Here is a 23,290-nt window from a genome sequence, read left to right as displayed (position 1 = left end):
TTGTTTAGGTCTTTATTGTCTTGAATATCCAGTATTTAGAGGATTAAAAATGGAATTATGTTTACTTAAAATTAATAACCAAGGTAACAAAATACTTTGACAGACTTATGTAAAATTGAGTTGGAATAGTAATGGAAGTTCTGTTCTATTGTCTGTTGTTCACAACTTTTTTCTCTTTGTGAAATTCCTGTTCTGTAGGCATTGTGGAGAGGATATGCTTGGAGAAAGGGTAATGACACAGCCAAAACTAAAGCTATACGACGTAGTTTAGAAAAGGCTAATGAAAATAGCAAAGAAGAAAACAAATTGTGCAACAGAACTGCAACTGCTATTGAATACCTTCTAAAATACAAACATATCTCTTACATTCTTGAAGCATTAAAGCATCTCGGTCAGTATTTCATTTTACTGTAACTGATAGATTTCTAGGATGATAGAAACATGATGATATTTATGCTTTCTCTGTGATTGTAAAATGGGAACATGTTAGGTAGTATTTTTTTGTTGTTGTTTTTTCAGGATAAAATTTGATTGTTGATTTAAGCAAGATATTAAAATGGTTATGTAGATAAAGGAAATCTGATACAATTGCTCTAACTTCTTGGAAGTCCTAATAATAATATGCCTTACATAAATAAATTATTACCAATATGTATTCTCCATGGATTGTTTTTTCTGCTTAATTTTTAGTCTGGAATATTAGAACTATTGCTTCGGAGATACTTGTTTAAATCAATAATTGTGGGGGTTTTACTTCTTTGCATTTGTACTTATCTTTAAGAGGAAACCCTGCTTTGCAATGAAACTCCTAGAGCTTCAGGGGCATGGGTGTTTTGGTTTGTATTTTTTATTTTATTATTTTTTTTCCTTTTAATTATCACAGAGGTGGCTACCAGGCTGTCCCCACGCTGTTGTGAAAATATGGCCCAGAGCAGAACAATCTTCACCATTTTTGTTCTGATCCGAAGTTGCAACCGGAGTGTTCCATGCATGGATGTGATAAGATATTCAGTTCAGGTTCTACTCAATGTTTCAAAGGTAATGTCAGTATTTTATTTTGCAGCTTTATAAGCTGTGTTTTGGCTACTTTATTGTAGTATTTATATTGGCTACTTTATTGTAGTATTTACTTACCCAGAAAAATTCTGAACAAATTTGAAGAAATAGAAAATGTTTTGAATTAATTAACCAGTTTCTGAATTTTAATTGTCAGTTTGAAATCAATTGTCTAATTTGTAATAGAATCATAGAATAGTTAGGGTTGGAAAGGACTTTTAGATCGTCCAGTTCCAATACCCCTGCCACAGGCCAGGGACACCTCCCATTAAGCCATGTCACCCAAGGCTCTGTCCAGCCTGGCCTTGAACACTGCCAGGGATGGAGCATTCACAACCACCCTGGGCAACCCATTCCAGTGCCTCACCACCCTTACAGTAAAGAACTTCTTCCTCATATCCAATCTAAACTTCTCCTGTTTAAGTTTTAAGCCATTAGCCCTTGTCCTGTCACTACAGTCCCTAATGAAGAGTCCCTCCCCAGCATCCTTATAGCAATTTAATTTGCTTTTTGACAAAAGAAAATTATTTCATGGGCTTAAAGTAATAATTTTACTTTAAACTGGTTACATTCCAAGGTATCACAAGTATTGCATGAGACTGTAGAAATAAGATACTGTAGTGGTTAGGGTAAGCTATGAAGTTTTTTTAAGGCAGCAGTATATATCTCCAAAAGACAGGCTATTTTTCTGAACTTATGTCACGGAATAGTCTATTTTTACACTTTGATTTCCTACAGAACTCATTATTTTCATAAATACTTAAAGCTGTTTTAGTACTGTAGTACTACTGTGGTTACTGATTAGGGGTTGATTGTTCTGGAGGTTTTTTACTTGGAAATTTAAAATATTTGCTAAACGTAGTTTTTGATTTTATCCATCCTACAGGCATTTTGCACTCAAATTATTTTATTTTTATTTCAGGCAAAAAAAATAAAATTTGGGCAAAACTTAATTTTAAATTTCTCTAAAGTTATTCTGGTTTATTCTTTTATTTTAAACATAAAATCAGATTCTACAGGTTTCTGAACAAATAGGGTAGCACAAACGGTAGCTTTTTGTAACCTGTTGTGATGGTGTAGCATACAGAATTGATTTTTATTAATTGGATGCCAGATCAGCTACAAATTTCACCACAAGGAGTATATAGATTTTGCTATTTCCTCTAAACTGAAAGATATTTTAAAGACCTGTCTAATCTCTCTTGTCTCCTTCTTGTATAACAGCATGAAAAAACTACTCATGCAGTTTATGAAGTAGAAAATTCTGTAGATACATTATTAGACCTACTGCAAACGTACAGAGGGAAAGCTGGTGACAAAATTTCAGAGAAAGGAGGAAGCATTTTCACAAAGACCTGTTGTTTGTTGGCCATCCTTTCAAAGGACTCGAAAAGAGCTTTGGTAAGACATAAAAGCTTTGGGTTTAATAACTTGATTTTTGACATGCTTTTCTTGCATGTTTTGGTGGTGTTTATATATTCTTGTTTTCTCTCCCTCTCTCCCAAACCTATTATGACTGTAATATTAATTATGACTAAACTCTGATTAAAAAAAATAATTCCAAGATGGTAAAAACACTATTTTGTGCCATGTATGCCTTTGTTACTCAGAGCTAGTCAATAAGACATTGAGGTTCTGATCCTGCAATCCTTGCAAGAGGATGATATTGTGATCCCAATTTCAGCAGGGTTTTGATAACTTTCTTTCAATTGCTTAGTATTCGATAGAGTTTACTTGCCACTTAACTTTTTTTCAGTTTCTAAAAGCTTACTGTTGCTTTTCAGATAAAGTTAAGGACTTTATTATTAGTAACAGCTGGCAATATAATTGTCCGTGACTTTTTTGACGTACTTTATTGTAACAGACATAGCCTGCTCCTGAAAGAAATTTCCTTCATTCATGCCTATTGCTATAACACCTAATAGCTTCACTGGGGTAGTCTAGGTTCTAAGCTATACATTCACTAGTTGTTTATCTTTCAGATACAAGTACTTAAGTTATCCAGTCACCTTTCTTCATTGAGTTACTCTTTCATTGCTATGAAGATGGATACAAACTCTAATTTGCCTCTCTGTACCAATCACTGAAAGTATATTGCTTTTGAAGTTATAGTTTTAACAGTGTGCTGTTTTCATATTTTCTCAGGAAATACGAAGCATACCAAGAACTGTTGCTTGCATTCAAAGCCTATATAAACTTACAGTTCGTAAACACAAAATGGATGAAGAGAGAATACTTGTGAAAAAGAAAACAAGTACTCTTTTCAGCAAAACTTCCTCTGTGTGTGTTCCAGTAACTCCTCTAAGAATAAAAACAGTTTCAAGGTAAAGGCTTGAAAATTAGCCTGCTGGTTTTGCTGTGGCAATATAATATTTTAATGATATGTTATTAATATTTTCACAGAATTAAACCAGACTGGGTTTTGAGGAAAGATAATATGCAAGAAATTGTGGATCCTCTGCAAGCAATTCTGATGGTAATGGATACACTTGGTATTGCTCACTACTGAAATGTAAATGATGTATATGAAAATGTATTTGTATAGCATGTCTTTAGCAACTTTACAGAAAGCAAATAAGTGTCAAGCTGCCCTTGATTTATATTTTTTTTTAAGTTGCAATTTATATGTCTAACTTTTTTGTATTGTGTACAGCTTTTGAAATCCTGTTTTGTTATACTGCCAAAAGCAATTGTACAATAAAATCATAAGCCTGGGCAACTTCACTGGTGCAGTACTGTTCTTGTTACACAGCTGCTCATTTTACAAATAGCATGGTATTCCACACTGATTAAATATCACAGCATTCTATTAAAAAGTTGCTTGTGGGGGACAGTTATGTTGGTTTGTGCGATGTGGAGAGGTATAGGTAGGAAGGGAGGTGCAGTCTGTGGATTTCAAGCTAGCTACTGTTTCCAGGGAGCTTGGGTTTACTTTCAGTAAGGTTTTAAGGGGTCATGTGTGACTGTAGGAAGAATTTTTTTTCCTAAACACTACAAGGATATGATGGAACAATGGGATATTATAAGGGTGAATTTAGAAATTCCAACCTGATATTTTAAGGAAGTACATACAAACATGCACCTCATCCAGCTGAATAGGTGATGTTCATCACAACATCTCCTTAAATTCTGTTCTCTTGTGCCTTGGAATTGTATTTTCTTAGACAAAGGCCAAGAAAATGGAAATTCTCCCACTGCCAAATTTAAAGACTATGCCTCCCAAGGGTAGAACATGATGTTAAACCAACTGGTAGCCATTAGTCAGGTACTACTGCATTGTAAATGAGGTACTATTTTTTTTCTGTTTTTTTTTTTTTGGGGGGGTGGGGGGAAGATGACTTTTGGGGGGTGGTTTGTTTTTTTGGGGGGGTGATATTTTTGTTGGTGTTTTTTTTGTTGAGTTTTTGTTTGTTCTACTTGAGTTTTTTTGTTTGGAAAAAGACTCAAAAGGGTCTAGCTGTGTACAGCAAAACCCAACAGACAGATAATAGCAGCAGGTATGTTCTTAATATAAGAGCCTCCAGAATCAATAATATACAGCGTGGAGACAGTGTTCTCACGGGAGAATGCATAATTGGTACATAAATTCTGAATAATCCTGAAAGATACAGCAAGCCCATGAGAGGCCCGAGGAAGCTTAAGCAAGCAAGATAGGACGAAGCTGGAATTCACCGAGTTAATGAGAACTGTGGACTGTTGGCAAGCTTTTGAGGTTGAGTTCTCTCACCTGTGTTTAACCAATTATATTTTAGTCACTAAGGGTCTTCAAGACATGTATCCAATCATAATATGCCAAATCACTGTAAGTGCATGTAAGAAATAGTATATAAGGGGTTAAAGATTTGTATAAAATGAACAAGAAGCATAACTCATATTGAGTCATTCTCTTGATTCCGGTCGCTCTCTCCGACATTTGGCGCCCGAACAGGGACTCGAGGGTTGACTCGGACTTCTACAACTGTGTCTGGCCATTGTTGCAAAGACACAGACGGGAGAAGCGGAGGAGACGATGGGTGCAGGAGCGTCTACTAGCAAAAGCGGCGAAGCTCAGCTGGAAGAGACAGCTGTTGTGGACCGTGCACCCACACCTGCACGGATAAGACCCCACTCTAAAATCCGCTATGGATCGAGAGGCGGCGCTCACACTTTTAGAACAATTACTTGCTAAGCAAGAGGCTAGTGTGAGTTAGAAAAAGCTCAGAGAGATATGTCGTTGGGCTAAGGAAAAAGGACACTTTAAGGACCCACAGCTAATGTTTGGCGCTACTGAATGGAGGGAAGTTGGGACCTCTTTGTGGGACGCTACCATTGAAGGGAATAAAACTGCTAAAGAGGAACAGGCAGTGGTGAAGCTCCTCCAACACATTATCTCTAAGAGAGGACTGCAATATGGTAGTGCCGCCTTACAGAGGCTGTTAAAGTGGTCCTGTGATCGTGAGGTTAGTAAAGGGACCAAAGATGCACAGAAACACTCTACACTTTGGAGACTGGTGTTTGAGACTTTGAAAGAGATGAAATATGAAAGGGCGGCAGTAGCTTCTGTATTTGCCGCCACAGCTCCAGAAGGGGCTGTCTCCCCTAACCCCCATCATAGTGCTCCCTTGGTACCTGGAAAGGTGCTGAAAAAATCAATGCCCCGAGCTGATGAAAGCAAGAGCCAGGTCCACAGATGGCCACATACCGAACAAGAGACACCTGACAAGAAAGACATAGCTGCGAACAACGCAGACCCTGAGTTTGACCCAGGATCAGGCTCCAAGTCCCCTGAATCCGAGCCAGATTTATATCCTCTGCTTCCAGACTCCGACTCTTTGTCTCCCGGGTCGGTCTGCTCAGCTCATCAGCAACTACTCACTGGCCTTGGAGACGCTCAGCTGCAACAATTGATGAAAAAGCTTGAAGCCCTCGAGACTCAGATTGACACATCTCTATTGGTGCCTCCACCTTATCCTCCGTAAAACCCCTTCCTTAAAGAAGGCAAACAGGGGGAGGGGGTGGGAGAGGTATCGGGGGGCATAAATCCCACATGCCATTGGCACAGGTTAATCAAAGATGCGATTATTACAGGTGAATTTTCTGCAATGGGCCTCTCTGCATATCCTGTGTTTACTACACAGCAGGGGGTAAAGAGTGGGAAGCTTTTGATCTCAAAATAGTTAAGGAGGACTGACAAGCGGTGACCACATGGGTTAAAATCTTCTTATACTCAAGCTGTATATGTTTGTTGGTTTTTTTTGTGATTGACAGGAGACTTTAATGACACCCCTGCTATAACATGATCAGGCATTAGGTTCAGGTTATATGACTAAAACTCCGGGTATTCTGGTCCAGTAGAAGGATTTGGAAACCAGCATTTGGAAATGTCCTGCGGAAGTAAAACTAACTGGTCGAGGTTATATGTGTGTAATTACAGATTCTGGTCTGCGGTGGGTGCCAGCTCGGTGGGTGAAACCCCGAAAGAGTTAGCACCGCCCAAGGAGAGCCAGGACACCCCCCTTGTCAGTGACTGAATGAATTGAAATTTGAGCTTAGGACATCTGTTTTACGGATGTTTTCAGTCCTTCTTAAAGTGAAGGGAGCAACCTTTTTTACATTAAAGTGAAAAAAAAACCCGAAAAAAAAACCCCAAACCACCCCCCCCCCAACCTCCAGGGAAGCGAGACCAGCGTGGGATACAGACGTATTGTGTACTTTTCCGGTGGTGGGAAGGTCTCTCGTATGTTCTTATCAGGGGTATTGGGCATACTGTGACAGACCGTGGACTTGGGACCCCATATACAACTCATTTGATACAGTCTCTCTGTGATACTCATGCACTAGAAGTTGGTAAATATAAGTATGTCCATGTTTCTATCGACCTTTGGAGACCTTTATAGATATTGTTGGCCACTTCTTCCAACATAAGCTGGCCACCTGTGTCGAAATGAGTGTGCATTTTGGTCAGTATAATAGCCCAGGCCTCATGCAATGTGGGGGAGGCAGAGCCTCTGTGGGGACGCCCGCTAAGGTTGAGCCTGCCACTTCGCACTGCGATGATGCTTCTCGGAGTTGGTTTCCTGTTAGTCTCCACAGGGTCCTTGTGCCATGTTCTGTACGTGGGACTGTAGTGGGAGTAATGATTGTCTGGATTTTGTGCTTCAAATATTGTAGTTGTGTGGAGCGTGCTTGTGGGATCCCATGTGTGTGTGTGTGTGTGTGTGTGTGTGTGTGTGTGTGTGTGTGTGTTGAGGGCAGACGGTGTTCTGTGTATTTTTTTGTTGGGTTCATGTAAAAGTTTTTAACGGGTAGCAGTTTAACATTTCGGGCAAGAAAGGGTTAATGCAAAAGCGCAGTTGCCGGCAGGTATTTATGGTTGCTGCTGAAGCAGGCAGGCAGCTGTAGCTGCTGCCGAGCAGGCCGGCGTTTGTAGCCGTGCAAAGCAGAGTGAGCGACTTTGAAAAAAAAACCAAACAAAAGCTGCCCTCCGATTCGGCTCCAGGTGCTCCACTAGTGGAATGGCCAAGATGGACGCCAGAGCAGAGGAGTGAAAAAAACACAAACAAACAAAAAGGGCAATGATGCAGCAAACTCCTCAGCTGTTAACAATGTGCAGTTTAACCTGTCTGCTTCTCAAGAACTGATAACCTGGAGGAGGGGGTATATTTGTGTCCTCCTGCCTACAGGTCCATGGTGACTGCCTGCAAAGTTTGTCAAGCCTTGCCATGAGCTGGACAGACGAATGGAGGAACCTGATGCCTCAGCTACAGGAGCTGACCGTGATTACCCCAAGCAGAATGAGATGGAGGAAGAGAAAAACAAATGATTGCAAAACATCACTTGGGGGCAACCAAAAAGTAAAATCCTGAATATGTGTGCTTGTAAAGTAGCTATTATTAGAGGCTGTGATTTTGTGCATAAAACCACCTGTATTTACAAGCCAGTTGCTAATAAGAAACTACACCTTGTATAGATTTGTCACTTGTAAAAGAGATGTTAGAGTATGGAAATTTGCAGTAGCTGCTAGAAAATGCTAAGGCAAAAGCTAGAAAGATTTTAATACAATGGTAGTGTTATAAAGCAGGTAATGGAACAAATTAAGAGGGTGGGAGAATTCCACTACTAAAGAATTTCTTTGGCTAGTCCCTCACTGCCATCAGCATCTTCAACATGGTGCTGCACCCTGTAATAGTTACTCTGCTAATGTAAATTTGTGTGTGCCTTGCTGTAGTAGCAACTTGTTATTGGATGAAGCAGGTGAAACTGTGCATTGACAACAAGGTGCAAGGACAGAGGCTGACCAAATGCCTGCTACCACAATCAAGGGCAAGACTGGGTTGGCCTCTGTGTTTGCCACCAAGAAGAACCTTTAGCTCCGCTGTTGGCTGCAACCCAGCAGGCGTGGAGCGGTGGGGACACATGCCATGCCAGACCTTGATGTGAAAGATGGCCTCCCTTGTTATCAGAGAGCCATACAGCAGAAAAAAAGGGGCAGGCCCAGCAGCCTCTAGTTGGCATATGTTGGAGATATTATCTAGCCCAGATCCCCTGCTCAAGTAGGGTCACCCAAACCATATATAAAACAAAAAGGGGGAGATGTGGAGACAGTGTTCTCACGGGAGAATGCATAATTGGTACATAAACTCTGAATAATCCCGAAAGATACAGCAAGGCCATGAGAGGCCCGAGGAAGCTTAAGCAAGCAAGATAAGAAGCTGGAATTCACCGAGTTAATGAGGACTGTGGACTGTTAGCAAGCTTTTGAGGTTGAGTTCTCACACCTGTGTTTAACCACTTATATGTTAGTCACTAAGGGTCTTCAGAACATGTATCCAATCATAATATGCCAGATCACTGTAAGTGCATGTAAGAAATAGTATATAAGGGGTTAAGGATTTGTATAAAATGAACAAGAAGCATAACTCATATTGAGTCGTTCTCTTGATTCTGGTCGCTCTCTTCAACAATACAGAATACAATTGACTGGTTGTCGTGGTTTAAGCCCAACTTGCAACTCAGTACCACACAGCTGCTCGCTCTCCCTCCCTTCCCTTGCCCGCTCTGCCCATGGGCAGGATGGAGAGGAGAATTGAAAGCATGTAAAACCTTCAGGTTAAGATAAGAACAGCTTAATGACTAAAGGTAAAATATAATAATGAGGGAAATAACACAGAGATACATAAAACTGTAAGGGAAAAGGCAAGGCAAAAAGAAAAAAAAATAAACCAAGCACAAAAATGTCGCCAAAACCTCCACCCAAAGAAACAACCAACAGTGATGCATAACACAATTGCTCGCTCACCCACTGACTGATACCCAGCCCATCCCTGAGCAGCAATCAGCCCTTTGCAGCTAACTTCCCCCAGTTTCTATACTAAGCATGACATGCTGGGGTATGGAATACCCCTTTGGCTGGTTTGGGTCGGGTGCCCTGTCTCCGCTTCCTCCCAGTTTCTTGTGCCCTTCCTCAGAGGCAGGCAGAGCACGAGACACTGAAAAGCCCTTGATCAAGGTAAGCAGTACTTAGCAACAACTGAAATATCGGTGTATTATCAGCATGTTCTCAGACTAAAGCCAAACCATAGCGCTACACCAGCTATGAGGAAGAAAATTAACTCTGTCTCGGCTGCAACCAGGACACTGATTATAAGGGGGTAGGTTGGAGGAGTGGGGATTCTCCTCTAACTTCAGTCAAGGCAAATAAAGTGATAACAGAATGCCCTTTAAACTTGGAACTCAGGAGGTTCTGCAGTGAACAGTGTTTAATTACTTTAAATTGTTCATAAGCTTGTTGGCTGGTTTCACTGCAAAACGACAACCTCTGTCCTCTTTACAGACGTAAAGTATGCTAAATAGAAGTAGAATTCTGCAAGGCTAGTGTTATGGCATTTAGAGAGCTAAAATAACTGAAAGCAGTGTTTTTAGTGACATTCAAAATACTGTGTATGCTAAGGCATTTTTGAATGCCCCCCTTTGACAATCCAGTTAATTATTTACAAAAGTAAAATTTAGTTTGCACATGTGGTGAAAACTTCATGGGGACAGTAATGAAGATGAGATTTAAAAGCTGGTTTTTCTTCCTAGTTATGATGTATTTGGGCAAACTCCTTGCAGAAGGTAAATACACTGAGTTCTGATGTTAATAAATGTACATTGAAACTAGAACATGCAATCTAGGTAACTGAAGTACAATGTCTTTCATATCTTTACCTAGAGTAAATCACTGTTTTTTTAAGTATAATGTTGCTGTGAGATGGCTGATCATGATTCAGCTGTCACTGTAGCTCAGGGCTACAGATTCACATCTGAGTTTCAAAGCTGTAATATTGAAAGGTTCAGACTTTTATTCAGAAAAAAACTTCTTTTGAAACGTATTTGAGTGTTTTGCAGCATTTAAACAAATTGAATTTTGTACCCTTAAAATATTTTCTACACTGATGTGTCCGGAATTGAAATGTTTTGACTTTAACACAAAGCAAAACAGTAGAAATTTAATGGAACCTTGCAGAGGCTACTTTGAGGTGGTTCTGTGTTTCCTATCCCTATTTTCAGGGGTGCTTAAAACTGCTGGGCTTCTATAGTTTACATACCGCTTGAACTGCAAGGTCAGAGAGGTGTGGGCTGTATATAAGGCTGCAGCCCTATTAGTTGAAAAGGTGTCCTTTTTTCAACTTTCATTTTATACTACTGCATGTTTAACTCAAGAATATTTGTTGCAAACCACCTGTCCTCACTAGAGTTTTGTCCTTTACACAAAGCAGTTGAAATTACTCTGATGATACCCTTTGGAAAGCCAAAAAAAAAGGTATGTAGGTAGCAACCATTTCTGTCTTTTAGTTACTTAAAAACCATAATTACCCTCAGGTTTGGTTTTGGTGTTGTTTTGGGGTGGTTTGATTGGTTGGGTTTTAGTTTGGGGTTGGGTTTTTTTTCCAATTTGTGTGTAATAGAGTGGCTGTGTGAGAAAAGGAGTTATTAAAAAAATAATTATCTTGGCAATTTGTATTTAGCAAAAATACAAAATTTGCAGAAAACTGTAGTAGTTGCAGTAAATTCTAGTGACATTACTGAGTGAAGAAGCAAGCAGCGCCAACTTGTGGGAGAATTGTCCAATTCTAGTGAGATCCATAGGTGGTAATTCAGTTTTTAAAGCTTGATTCTTCAGGTTAGATTGCCTTGTAATGCCATGGAGAGAGTTTTTGAAATAATTTGTAAGAAATAGAAACATTAGTATTGCTTTTTGGTACTTGTGGTGTTTGGGTTTTCCTTTTGTTTGTTTTGGGGTTTAAGTAGCTTCATGCCACATTCAGCACAATTCCCTTTAAAGGTGTTCTATTACTGTTTTGTCGTCTTCCTTTATTTGTTGTTCTGCTTGTTCTTTTCTAAACCTCAATTTCTTCTTTCTTTTCCTTTGATTATGATCTTAAATTCTCTTTCTTCAGCAACTTTAACTCCTTTATTTCCTTCTGGCAGTTTGTCATACTGTTCTGCTAACATTTACTTAATTAAGGAGCTATCACATAGCTAACCTTGACACTGTTGCCAGTGGATTTCAGAGCAGGCATCAGTATGTTTATGCAGCAAAGCGTGCTCATGTCTTCTGGTTTAAATATAGAGTCAAATAAACGTGTTCTGCATCATCATTGCCCAGTTCGTATCAGGAAGTTTCATTCTACAGCTGATGTTCTTGTGAATGTAAAAAACTAATGTACCTGTAATATATCTTAATTTCAGTGAGTCTTAAAAGACCCTTCCTGCTTGCAAGTGTTCAGAATTTCATTTACCTTTTTTGAAAGCCTGAGTCAATGTAACTGATACTACTAAATAAACTAATGCAACAAAGCTTATATCTGGGCTGAGACTTTTAGTGAGTTATATATTTACCCTTTTTTTTTTTTTTTTTCAGATAAACCTTGTGATTTGCCACATATAGAAAATGGAAGGATTGCCCAGTACTACTATAATTTCAAAAGTCACTATTTCCCTATGCGTAAAGGAAAAAGGCTTTCCTATTCCTGTATGGTTGGTTATACAACTGAAACTGGGACTCAAGATGGAAGAATAAGTTGTACTGCAAAAGGCTGGTCTCCAGTGCCACGCTGCTACAGTGAGTTAGCTTTGTTAATCTCATCATTGCTTCTAGCAGGAAATTTTCTAGCAGCTGTATTTCCTGGAACATACAGGGGCAGGAGCTGCATAACAGGAGGGATAAAATGTATGTGTTAAGACAAAGTGAAATCAATCACTTATGTGTATAAACTACATCTTTATACATGGAATATGTTTACAATAATACATATTTTAAGGGCTTTAACCTAATATGTTTTTCAAAGAACACCAAGAAAGTTGCCCAGTGTCCTTATTTTGGGAAATAAGACAGTTTCCCCTCAGATGTATATCCTCTAAAGCCTCCCTAGCTCTAGGTTCCTTGATTGTCATGTTCCGTGTTATTACCATCAATTTGATACATTGTTTGATGAATGTGGTAGAGTTTCTTCAATAGGTCAAGACAAGATTAGATCAGAATAGCTGAAAGTCCCTTCTTTTGCTTATTAGAGAACAAGAATGTTCCGTTAATTCTTTCTACTCAAGCTGTCTCCTTTAATTTAGGAAAATGTAACAAGCCTCTTCTGGAGAATGGCGCTTTTTATGGTACAGAAAAGTATTTCAAAGTGCATGAGAAACTGCAATACAAATGTAATCCAGGCTACCACTCTCCAAGCGGTGGAACTGAAGATACAGTACAATGTCAGTCAGGAAGATGGAGCTCCCAGCCAAGCTGTACTAAAAAATTTGGTAGGATTCTGCATTTTTCTCCTTTATTATTTCTTATCTATCTATAATTCTACTGTCCTTGCTGTACCTGTAAGGCCAAACTGCCTGTGTCAGGTTACAATCCGAGTACTCCCAAAGTAGGTTCTCAGCAGTACCTCATGGGAAGAAGTCAGATTTCACATGCTGCTAGTTTTGTAAATTTGTAGAGGTACAATTACATGTAGAAGAAATCAGTATAGATGAAATCACATTGTTTCAGACAAAATCATCCAAACTTTCTTCCCAAATGATGACTGGAAAAGTCATGCAAACTACTGCATTTTTAATTCTTCATTCCTTATAAAGATTTTTGCAAAGAGTTTTGTCTTGGATATAACCACTTTTAAGGTGTATCTAAGGAAAATTTTAGCATAATACCTTGAAATGAAAGAGTGACTAATATTATGCACATGTTTTATTTCTTTAAGAGTCATGCCAAGTACCAAGTTTACATCATGGCAATTACTTCACAGCCCAGCAAGAGCTTCAGCTGAATGAAACACTGCTATACAAATGTGACGAGGGATATCGTACTGCAGGAGGAAACACTACAGAAGAAGCAGTGTGCCTATCGCATGGCTGGTCCCTTCCTCCAAACTGCAGTAGTATGTAGTGAGCTGGAATATAAGTCAGCTTGAAATTTGATTTATCCTACAAATGAACAAAAAGGCTTGTTTTATAAGCTGTTGGGGGCCAGGGTGGGAAGGGGAAGGCTCCCTCAGCTGTTTTTCACTGCTTTATGTTTTCTTCCTAGGAATAACTTGTTCCTCTTTAAGTGCAATAGCACATGGAGGTTTCTATCCCGTCAAGAAAATCTATGAAGAGGGAGATGTAGTCCATTTTTATTGTGAGGAAAATTATTCTGCCAGTGAATTTGACCTAATTCAATGTTATTATTTCGGATGGCATCCAGACCCTCCAGTGTGTGAAGGTACCTATTTTTGTAGTTTTAGTATGTCAAATTCTTAGTGAACACCTTCTTTCATGAAATGCTACATGAATACAAAATAAAAATACACTTTTTTGTACCTATTCACAATCCAAATAGAAATCAAGTGTTAGCTGAAAGGGCATGGAGCCAAGGTAGCAGTGAGGGAGACAATGGTACTTGGAATTAGTTCACAGTGGACTCTAACAGTAGAGTGGATTCTATCTCTTGCTGTTGCTTCTTTGTATGGTGGATCGTGGAGAAGCAGAAACCAATTACAGGGAAGTTGTTCAACCCCGGAATCTCAAGTTAAAGCATATTCAGATGACAAAGGTTTAATCAAGCATGTTGAATCCTGCCTTATGAAGAGGTAACATGCCTCTTGAGATGCATTAAAAATAAAATCTTTGACACGTTCCTCCTGATCTTGGGGAATTGTGGTCCTTTTCAGAGTTTTACAGCCTCACCAAACTGTATATGTTTTCAGCAGAATTTAACTAGAAAGGTAATCAGAAGCACAACTTTAGCAATTGCTACCACTGGCCCAGTAACTGGGGGAAAATAATGATTCTCAGAAAAGAAACTTGCAAAAGAATGAAAGGCCTAGTGAGCCAGGTGAGATATAAAAAACAGGAAAAAAATGGAACAAATCAACATCTAGGCTAGCTGAGAATTCATATTGTTCAGCATACCTTCATGTGGATATTGTCCCCTCTGTGGATTACTTCTGAGATTTAGGAGATCTCACTGCCTCATGGTAACAAATTCTCCGATTTATATACAAAGGGTGCCACATTTTGATGACAGAGGATGGGACAATCAATCTTTTTTGTTGGTTTAAGTTAAACGTATGGTATTCTTTTCCAATATATTTTTACAGGATTTTTTCCCCATGAAGTATGTTTTTAAAGCAAATTTAATAATTGTTGTGTGGGTAGGATGGTGTGATATTAAAAATTATATTTAGCCTTTAAAAATATAGACGTGTTAAGCAGAATTTTCAGTAAAATCAGGTGTTTTTTGTAATTCCTTTATAGCTAATCTTGCAGAAGACTCTGATGGAGGGCAAAGTTGAAAATCGTTTTCCTTTCCTAGAAGATACTGTAGTGTTTAAAATGCACTAGAATATCTCAATTAAATGGCATGTGTTATTACCCCAGCTCTGTATTTATTCTGATGACACAGCAGGAATTTTTCTTGTGTGACGCAGAGAAGGTGGAGTCCTCAGAATGAAAACAAAGCCTCAATATAGTCTTGAGGATATTGCAGTTGTGAACTTAAGGCCAGGCTGGATGGGGCTTTGAGCAACCTGGTCTAGTGGAACTTGTCCCTGCCCATGGCAGATCTAGGTCTAATACATAAACTGCTTTAAAGAATGTATCAATGGAGTTTATGGGAAATCTCTGTTCCCTGAAGTCCTTCAAAAAACATTTTAAGCCTATGTGGAGAAATTATAAAGTTGTTTGCAGCAGTGCAGTAGCATAAAAGCTCATATTTACTGAATGTAAAAATTACTGTTTTTTTTTTTTTTCTGGTCTCCTATTTTGTTAAAAAAAGGGAGTAAGGAATTACTCTGGATCAACCACAGATGTCTTTTGAGTTATAGGTTTGCATTCTGTACAGTACAATTAATCGTGTATATGGTTTTGATTAGTGAGAAAATAGTATGCATTTTTTATTTTCAGATATAAAAACCAAATGTCCTCCACCACCACTTCCTCCTCATGCCCATATCGTCACAGATAGAAGAACATATCATAATGGAGACAAAGTTCGTATACATTGCCAAAGTACCTTTGAAATAAGAGGATCTGAGGAAATCAAGTGTGAAGAAGGAAAATGGACATCACCCCCTATCTGTATTGGTTAGTACTTTTGTGAAGATTGACAACTGAACAGAAACAAATCTTCAGACAATGCCTTATTTATCTGGAGAGGCTCAGTTGCCATATCTGCAAAACTGTTTATGTCCTCCTCTGTTAAAATTGTTGAGAGGTAAATTGCAATCTAATTGGTAGACAATTGGTTCTCAAATCAAAGAGAGAGGATGAGATAGGTGAATTCAAGTGACATGCATGTTATGTAGTTCTTCTCTTGAATATTGATTTTATTAGATCTTGCAATGCATCATGTGTTTGTTTTGGTATTTGAACATGAGTTATTTCTTAGTTTCTGCTCTGGTTCTGTTTCTGCTCTGGTTACAGGAACAGTTCCAGGAACTGCGGATAAATCGGAATCTGAGGCATTACCATCACTTGAGGCAGATGCAGCAACAAGGGCAAGCAAAACATATCACAATGAAGATATGAGTAGGTGGACATTGCTCTTCTATTTAAAAGGGTCTTCAATACTCTCCAATGATATTATAGGCATTTTACGACTATTACTACTCTTTTGCTGTAGTACAGTTTTTTACTCTTGAAAATATTTCCATGTGCTACAGATGTCAATGTAGCAGTCTGAATGAAAGGTCATTGTTGCCCTTTTCTAGTGATTGTAAATTACACCTATATGCTTTCTTTCTGTATTTATTACTTTATTTCATACATGAGCATTTACCTTCATTTTGTATCTTTTCTGTTAATGTTGTCTGAACTTGCAAATTCATGAGTATTTTGCTGATCCTTTGATCAATAGTTCCATAGGGTTTCTTTTAATTTTGAGCCCTACATGGGCTAAATATTTCAAGCAAAGAATAAAGACTGTCTCATCACAGAAAAAGAACTAATCTATATTGATTAAACCAGCAAGAGTCAAGAGTTGGCAAAGATGAGGACTGTACAGGCAAATAAAATACCTGTCTGCAATTCAGTAAGGCAAGTGTAGAGTTTCTGGAAACAAAATTTGAAAAAGGAATTATATTGATTGATATTTTATTTCCATGATAATTTTTTGCTGAGTCTATTATTAATCTGAGACTTTCACCGGTGTTAACATTGCTTCAAAGATCTAATTACCTAACTCCCTACCTTGTATTAGAAACGCAGCAAGACTGTACCTCTCCACCTGTGATTAAAAATGGTGTTGTTCTTGGTCCATTATTGACAAGTTACAAAAATGGTTCCTCAGTAGAATATGGTTGTCAGCGTTACCATTTTTTGGATGGACCTAGTACTGTTTACTGCCAACAAGGAAACTGGACAGAACCACCAACTTGCTTTGGTAAGTTAAAGAGGTTAACTGTCTAAAGAAAACCTATGCTACCTGATGTGCTACTCACACTGAATTTTATGAACCTGTCAGAAAACAACCAAAACAATACTGACCTTGGATAACCTGAAAAAGCCCCAAAACAACACAAAATTTCCAGAAGGTTTTTGGAATATGTCAAAATTCTTTTAACAGTGACAAAACGAAGAAAAACAAACCAAAAAACACACGAAAAACCCCAAAGAGAATTGTCAAAACACTTCTTATGTTAACAGTTTAAATTTACTGTGTATTAACAACTGTCCTTGAAGGGCTTACCAAACCTATCAGCCAAATCTGATGGGTCAGTTTTGATGGATGACTGTTGCTATTATAAAAAGTCCTTTCAAGTTACAGTAATAGTTTTCAATAGTAAACGTTGGCTAACGTATGTTTACCAATACCACATGGTGTCAGAAGTGTCCTTTTTCTGTTATTTTCTGTTCCCAATTTAGGCTGGCTTTGTTTTTTTTAATGTTATTTCTGTTACTTCAGCTCATTTCTTTACATTTCCTAGAACCGTGTATTCTTAATGTAACTGATATGAACAGCAACAACATAGAGCTGAAATGGAGACAAGAAGAATTAATTTTTCTTCATGGCGATCTCATAGAGTTTGAGTGTAAACAGGGATACAGTTTTCTCCAGACTACCCTTCTGTCTCCTGGGAGGACACAGTGCAGCCACGGCAGGCTGAGATATCCAAAATGCATTATGCAAGGTAAACCGATACTTTTTTATTGCCTTTTTAATTAATCAATGCCAAACTTATTTAGAAATAATTTGCTTTGGCTGTGTGGGCTTAGAATCTGTTGTAAATAATAGATAGTTAGAATTCAACAATACAAATATGCAGATACCCATGCACAAGACACCTATATTGTTAAATATATCCAAGCATGGAAAAACTATACAGTTTCTTTGATGGCTGTAGAAAGGAGGCAGGAGCTCATCTCCAAGCACAGAGAATTCAAAGCTCTGTAGAAAGATAGGTGCAAAACATTAAATGCACACAAGGGATTTCCTATAGTTAGAGTTAAGCAGAGATTGCTTTCTGTTCTGGGGCATAATGAAATAGCAAGAAAATACATTGAGAATTAATAGGCATCTAGGGTGGACAGGCATTTAAAGCTTCTGATTTGTTCATTTCTGAAGCTGTTTTTCCAATGTTTCTAATGTCATTTCAGCTCCTACAGAAAAATGTGACTCTCCACCTTCTGTTGCAAATGGAGCTCTTACTCTCCCACCCCTAACTCAATATGACAATGGTTCTTCTGTTCAGTATAGTTGCTCTGAGTACCATTTTTTGCAAGGATCTGAGAAAATCTACTGTTCTGAAGGACAATGGACTTCACCACCAGTGTGTATCGGTAGGTTTGATAACATAGATAAGAATTTATTCCTCTCTGTAATTCATAAAATCATAGAATACTTTGGAAGTTAGTTTTAAATGTCATCTAACCCCCACCCTCTGCAATAAGCAGGGATGTCTTCAGGTAAATCAGGTTGCCCAGAGCCCTCTCCAGCCTGACTTTGGATGTTTCCAGGGATGGGTCATCTACCACCTCACTGGGCAACCTGTTCTAGTGTTTCACTACCCTCGCTATAAAAATGTACTCCTTAAAACTGTCTGAATCAACCTTCTGGTTGAAAACCACTGCCCCTTGTCCTATCACAACAGGCCCTACTAAAAAGTCTGGCCCCATTTTTCTTATAAGCCCCCTTTAAGTATTGAAATGTTTCAGTGTCTCCCCAAAGCCTTCTCTTCTCCAGGCTGAAAAACCCCAACCCTCTCTAAATTCAGATACTTAGAATTTATAAGTTGGATATTGTCAAGTAGAACTTTAAGATCTCAACTTCATTTTTTCTTTTTTCGAGATGAAAGTTTTAACAGGAGCCAGTGCAAGCTTGTCTGGCCTTTGTTTTTTTTTTCCCCTCAAATATGATATGCCTGCAGTATTGAAATTTTCATGCATAGTATATTAGGAGAATGGGAAATAATCTATAATTTTAGTGTTGACTAGTCAAAACCATGCTACATTAACACTGATTACATCTCTTTTCTTTAGAGCCATGTATTTTGTCAAAAAGTGAAATGGAGAAAAATAATGTGCTTCTGCAAGGGTTCTATGAGAATCAAGTTTACTTTTACCATGGGGATTATGTTGGTTTTTACTGTAAACAGAACCATTTTGGAGCAGAATCTGGTACAACGTTATTTCAAGTGCAGTGTAAGAGAGGACAGCTGATGTATCCAAGGTGTGTTGAAAGAGAAAAATAAGTATGGACTTCAGGAAAGCCTACAGAAAAGGTATGTGCATGTTCTTTACCTGGTATTAACACCTGAATTAAAGTGATCTTACATTTTTAAGATCACTACAGTCAACTTTGAAAAATGAGTGATCAGTTGCATTGTTGGATCTGAGCTTGAAGGGAAAGGGAAGTGAAAGGGCTTTGTGGTGTGAGGACTCGGAGTGCAACAGAGGAATGTAATATTGGCGTATGCATTGAAAATTTAGGATGTAGGAATTTCATAACGTTTACAGCAATAAACCTGAGGATGGATCACAATCCGGAAGGCCAGAGCAAAGCCACCACAATGATGAGATGCTGAGCAAGTAGTGCCCTTTGTGAGGACACTGACAATTTTGAGAGCATGGATGCTTTTGTGACTACAGAATATAGCTAACTTGAGACTTTGTGCCCTTCAAATGGATGTTAAACTCTAATTTTACAGTGAGGCCTATTATTTTGTACATCCTAACAGCACCCATGTCTCCTTTCACAGGTAAGAACCCTCTAATGGACAAGGCTTGAAGTACAAGAATAAAAAAGCAAGTATAAACACAAAATTTCATTTAAGGGATCTATGAAACCATTTAAAACCTAAAAGCGTGCAACTTCTATGGAATAGTTAATTATTATTCTTTAAAAAGTTCAAGCAAGCATCATTTTGCTAATTGAGATCATTTAAATTATCAAAATATCTAGTCCAAATATTTTGTATGATTTCCTATGACACTTAAACATTGGTACTCTTGGAACTTTGCCTATGAAGATATGAAGAAATTTCAGGAATATGGACATTTGCCTTGCATCCGTTTTATTATGTTTTAATAAAAATGTCACTGTAAGGGTTTCTTCTGTATTTTGTGTAAAATCCATCTTTCTCTGATATTATTGCATGTATGTGTGCTGTTCTGTATGGTTTTCCAAAGCTTTTGTGAGTCCAAAAGTACCAAAAAGGAATTCAAGCATTCAAGTGTCCTGGGTTCAGCAGTAGCAGTGATGTTTCTCCTTCGTGGTAGCTGGTGCAGTGCTGTGTTTTGACTTCCAGCCTGGGAACAGTGCTGGTGATACCAATGTTTTCGATTGTTGCTAAGTGATGTTTACCCTGACCAAGGACTTTGTGAGGGCTCATGCTCTGCCAGGGAGGAGGGGAAGCCGGGAGGAAGCAGAGACGGGGTGCCTGACCCAGGCTAGCCAAAGAGGTATTCCATACCACAGCACGTCATGCCCGGGGTGGGGGGTAACTGGGAGTTACCCGGAAGGACACGGGCTTCTGGGTCGGACTCGTTTCTTGGCCGATGGTATCGTATTCTCTTCCCTTGTTATTTTCCCTTATCATTGTTGTCGTCGGTGGTAGCGGTGGCGATTTGTGTTGTACATTGGTTGCTGGACTGTTCTTGTCTCAACAGGTGGGAGTTGCACTCTTTCAATCCTCCTCCCTGTTCCTTCGGGAGCGGGGAAGGGGAGAGCCCCGGGGTGGGGGGCCCTCGATTGCTCTCAGCCCGGCACCACTCACTGGGAGTGAGTGAACAAACTCAGTGGCTAGGGTTTAAACCACGACATCAAGAAATAGACAAATTCTGCTTATTTAATCAAAACCCAGCCAACCATTTGGGGGGGAGAAGAAAAGGTTGATAAAAATAGCTTTTTATACACTACTTACAGTAGCATTCCAAAATGCTTTCAAAAGATTAAAAAGCCACTGTTTTGCAAAGTGTTGTCTAAAAACTAAGACAAATAAAATGAGATTTATCAACTTAATATAACAGACTTCTGATGTATGACATGTAAATCCAAACTAGATGTTCACAGCTGTCACTTCTAGGGCATGTTTTGAACAACAATTGTAATGTGAATTCGTGAGTCTTTCTCAGTTAAGAAATACTGTAAGCATTCATTTAAACAAACTGATCAGGTTTTAACCAGTAAAGTTTGGTGTATTGAGCACTGTTACCTTAATAGCTGGCACCTAGGCTTGCTATGTATCCAGAAACTATTTGTACTGTGCCTCAAATATGTAGAAATTTATTTCAGTCTCTGAGTTTTTACACCCTAATAATTCCCGTGTCTATGACAGATAGATGAAAAAACTATTTCCCTTTAACATGAAAGATGTTTACATGATGGACTAGATCTTGCCTTGATTGTAAGCAAAATCTTGCAAGGCAACTAGTACATCTGTGACTATATCAGTAACCCCACACGAGGTCAACATTACCTAGGTATCAGAATCAGAATAAACAAATTTGGATACAGATGTAACCAAACTGGGATGAATGGGGGGAAAAGGTAATTTGGGGCAGGTTGTTTATTTGGAAGGATACTGTGGTGGAGAAAGGGAAGTACAAACATGGTGAAAAGAGGAACATTAAATAATAAAAAGAGTAATGTGGGGTGCACATGATATAATTCAGACTCTCTGGGGATACCAGTCAAGTAGCTCTATACTTGCTCACCTTAGCGTTGATTAGGCCAAAACCCTAAATCTGTAGTCTTGACTATACCACAGGGATCAAACCTGTTCCTATGGTCTGGAAAACTAATTCAGGGCATGGAAGGAGGGCTTATTCTTTAGCTAGCAGGGAAAAACACCTCAGAGAAATAACTGGAGCATCCACATATTATAAGTTGATGCCCGATGGCGTCAAAGTGTTCTCAGTTGCTTCCTAACACCAGCCTCTGCCAGTGTTTTTAATTCTCCTGTTCTTGGTTTTTTTACAGCATCCAGGTATTTTCTCTGGTAAAAAAAAAAAAGTACGTTTCTTTCTTTTTCCCCTTTACAATTTTTCTGTTTTCATGAATTATTTGAAAATGAACTTGTTGCTTGCAATTTGAAATCTTGGACTATGTTATTTCTGTTAAGTAGCACGGCAGAATTATGTGAAAGAAAATGAGAGCTACAGCTTGGGTTTCAAAATCTGAAAAAGCTAAGAAAAATCTGTGTCAAATCTTGAAAATAAAGATTTACACATGAACATAACAAAACAATCTGAACACAAAATTCTCACAGAAGCTGATGAAGACACCGGAAGTGATCAAGTTGTTTTTTGTAAGGTAAGGAAACTTTGTTAAGGACTCCTTTCCAGTACTCTAATTTTGCTGGAATATATTTGTGAATGTGAATGTGTGTGGGAAGACATAGAGCAGCTGCATACACTGCTGTCATAGCAGAGAAACTGCTGCAGGCACACAGCTCAGGCCTGCTGTTTTCCTAGTGTGGATGGGACACTGAAAGCACATCTGTCAAAACACTGTGCTTAGTGCATGTGGAATATATAGTGCAAATGAGGTTCAGTGATATATAAGCACAGGAGTGTTTCTGACCTCCTAAGTGTATTTGGAAGAAGAGAAAGAATTTTTTCTTTGACATTATTTGCTTAGACTTACCAAACCATGGTGCTGGAGTAACTTTTAAAATAACCATCAACATACCAAAGACCTCAATTTTACCCTTTATCAGTCCTGATTTTTTTTTTTGCTGTGCTTTCTGCATAGTTAGGCATAGGACTGCAGAAGAAGAATCATGTTGCTCAGGACCCTGTCTGGCTGAGTTTTTAATATCTCTGAGAAGATGTTTTCTAACCTTTCTGGGCAGCCCGTTCCAGCGTCTGCCTACCCTCATGGTGGATTTATTCTCCTAATATCTAATTGGAACTCCTTTTTCTGCAGATTTGTGTCTGTTGTCTCTCATCCCATCACTGTGCACCTCTGAAAAAAGCATGGCTCAGTCTACTCTGTACTCTGTCATTAGGAAGCCAAAACCAGAAATAAGTGTCCTCACAGCCTTCTCTTAAGAAACAGTTGAAAAAGATAATTCTGACTTGGGAGTAGGTAGACAATATGATAACATTTCTGCACCAAGTTTGGCTTGTGCAAAGTTTTTCAAGATCAGCCTCTTATTTTTATCATAGAATGGTTTGGGTTGGAAGGGACCTTTAAAGATCATCTTGTCCAACCCCCCCACCATGGGCAGGGATGTCTTCCACTAGACCAGGTTTCTCCAAGCCCTGTGCAGCCTGGCTTTGAACACTGCCAGGG

At 38.7% G+C, this 23,290-nt stretch overlaps 2 protein-coding genes across 2 annotated transcripts in view; both read left to right on the top strand.

Moving 5' to 3' along the window:
* The window catches only part of ASPM (assembly factor for spindle microtubules), a 29,547-nt gene extending 25,767 nt beyond the window's left edge, over window positions 1-3,780 (top strand). The window contains exons 24-28 of the mRNA XM_061465525.1: window positions 199-391; window positions 884-1,038; window positions 2,281-2,457; window positions 3,202-3,380; window positions 3,460-3,780. Of these exons, the coding sequence (XP_061321509.1) occupies window positions 199-391; window positions 884-1,038; window positions 2,281-2,457; window positions 3,202-3,380; window positions 3,460-3,565 (810 nt within the window). The 3' untranslated portion in view covers window positions 3,566-3,780. The remainder of the gene's footprint in view (window positions 1-198; window positions 392-883; window positions 1,039-2,280; window positions 2,458-3,201; window positions 3,381-3,459) is intronic.
* Window positions 3,781-10,027: 6,247 nt separating this feature from the next.
* F13B (coagulation factor XIII B chain) overlaps window positions 10,028-23,290 on the top strand; it is a 323,209-nt gene continuing 309,946 nt past the window's right edge. The window contains exons 1-11 of the mRNA XM_061465357.1: window positions 10,028-10,149; window positions 11,939-12,139; window positions 12,643-12,828; window positions 13,275-13,451; window positions 13,601-13,777; window positions 15,460-15,639; window positions 15,979-16,083; window positions 16,754-16,936; window positions 17,481-17,684; window positions 18,151-18,333; window positions 19,033-19,239. Of these exons, the coding sequence (XP_061321341.1) occupies window positions 10,068-10,149; window positions 11,939-12,139; window positions 12,643-12,828; window positions 13,275-13,451; window positions 13,601-13,777; window positions 15,460-15,639; window positions 15,979-16,083; window positions 16,754-16,936; window positions 17,481-17,684; window positions 18,151-18,333; window positions 19,033-19,239 (1,885 nt within the window). The 5' untranslated portion in view covers window positions 10,028-10,067. The remainder of the gene's footprint in view (window positions 10,150-11,938; window positions 12,140-12,642; window positions 12,829-13,274; window positions 13,452-13,600; window positions 13,778-15,459; window positions 15,640-15,978; window positions 16,084-16,753; window positions 16,937-17,480; window positions 17,685-18,150; window positions 18,334-19,032; window positions 19,240-23,290) is intronic.

Source organism: Pezoporus flaviventris, unplaced genomic scaffold (genome assembly GCF_033815535.1).
Source record: "Pezoporus flaviventris isolate CSIRO_AGI_PZ_B2104156 unplaced genomic scaffold, CSIRO_AGI_Pfla_v1 ptg000040l, whole genome shotgun sequence".
In the NCBI taxonomy this organism is placed as follows: Eukaryota; Metazoa; Chordata; class Aves; order Psittaciformes; family Psittacidae; genus Pezoporus; species Pezoporus flaviventris.
This window is presented reverse-complemented; position numbering and strand designations above follow the sequence as displayed.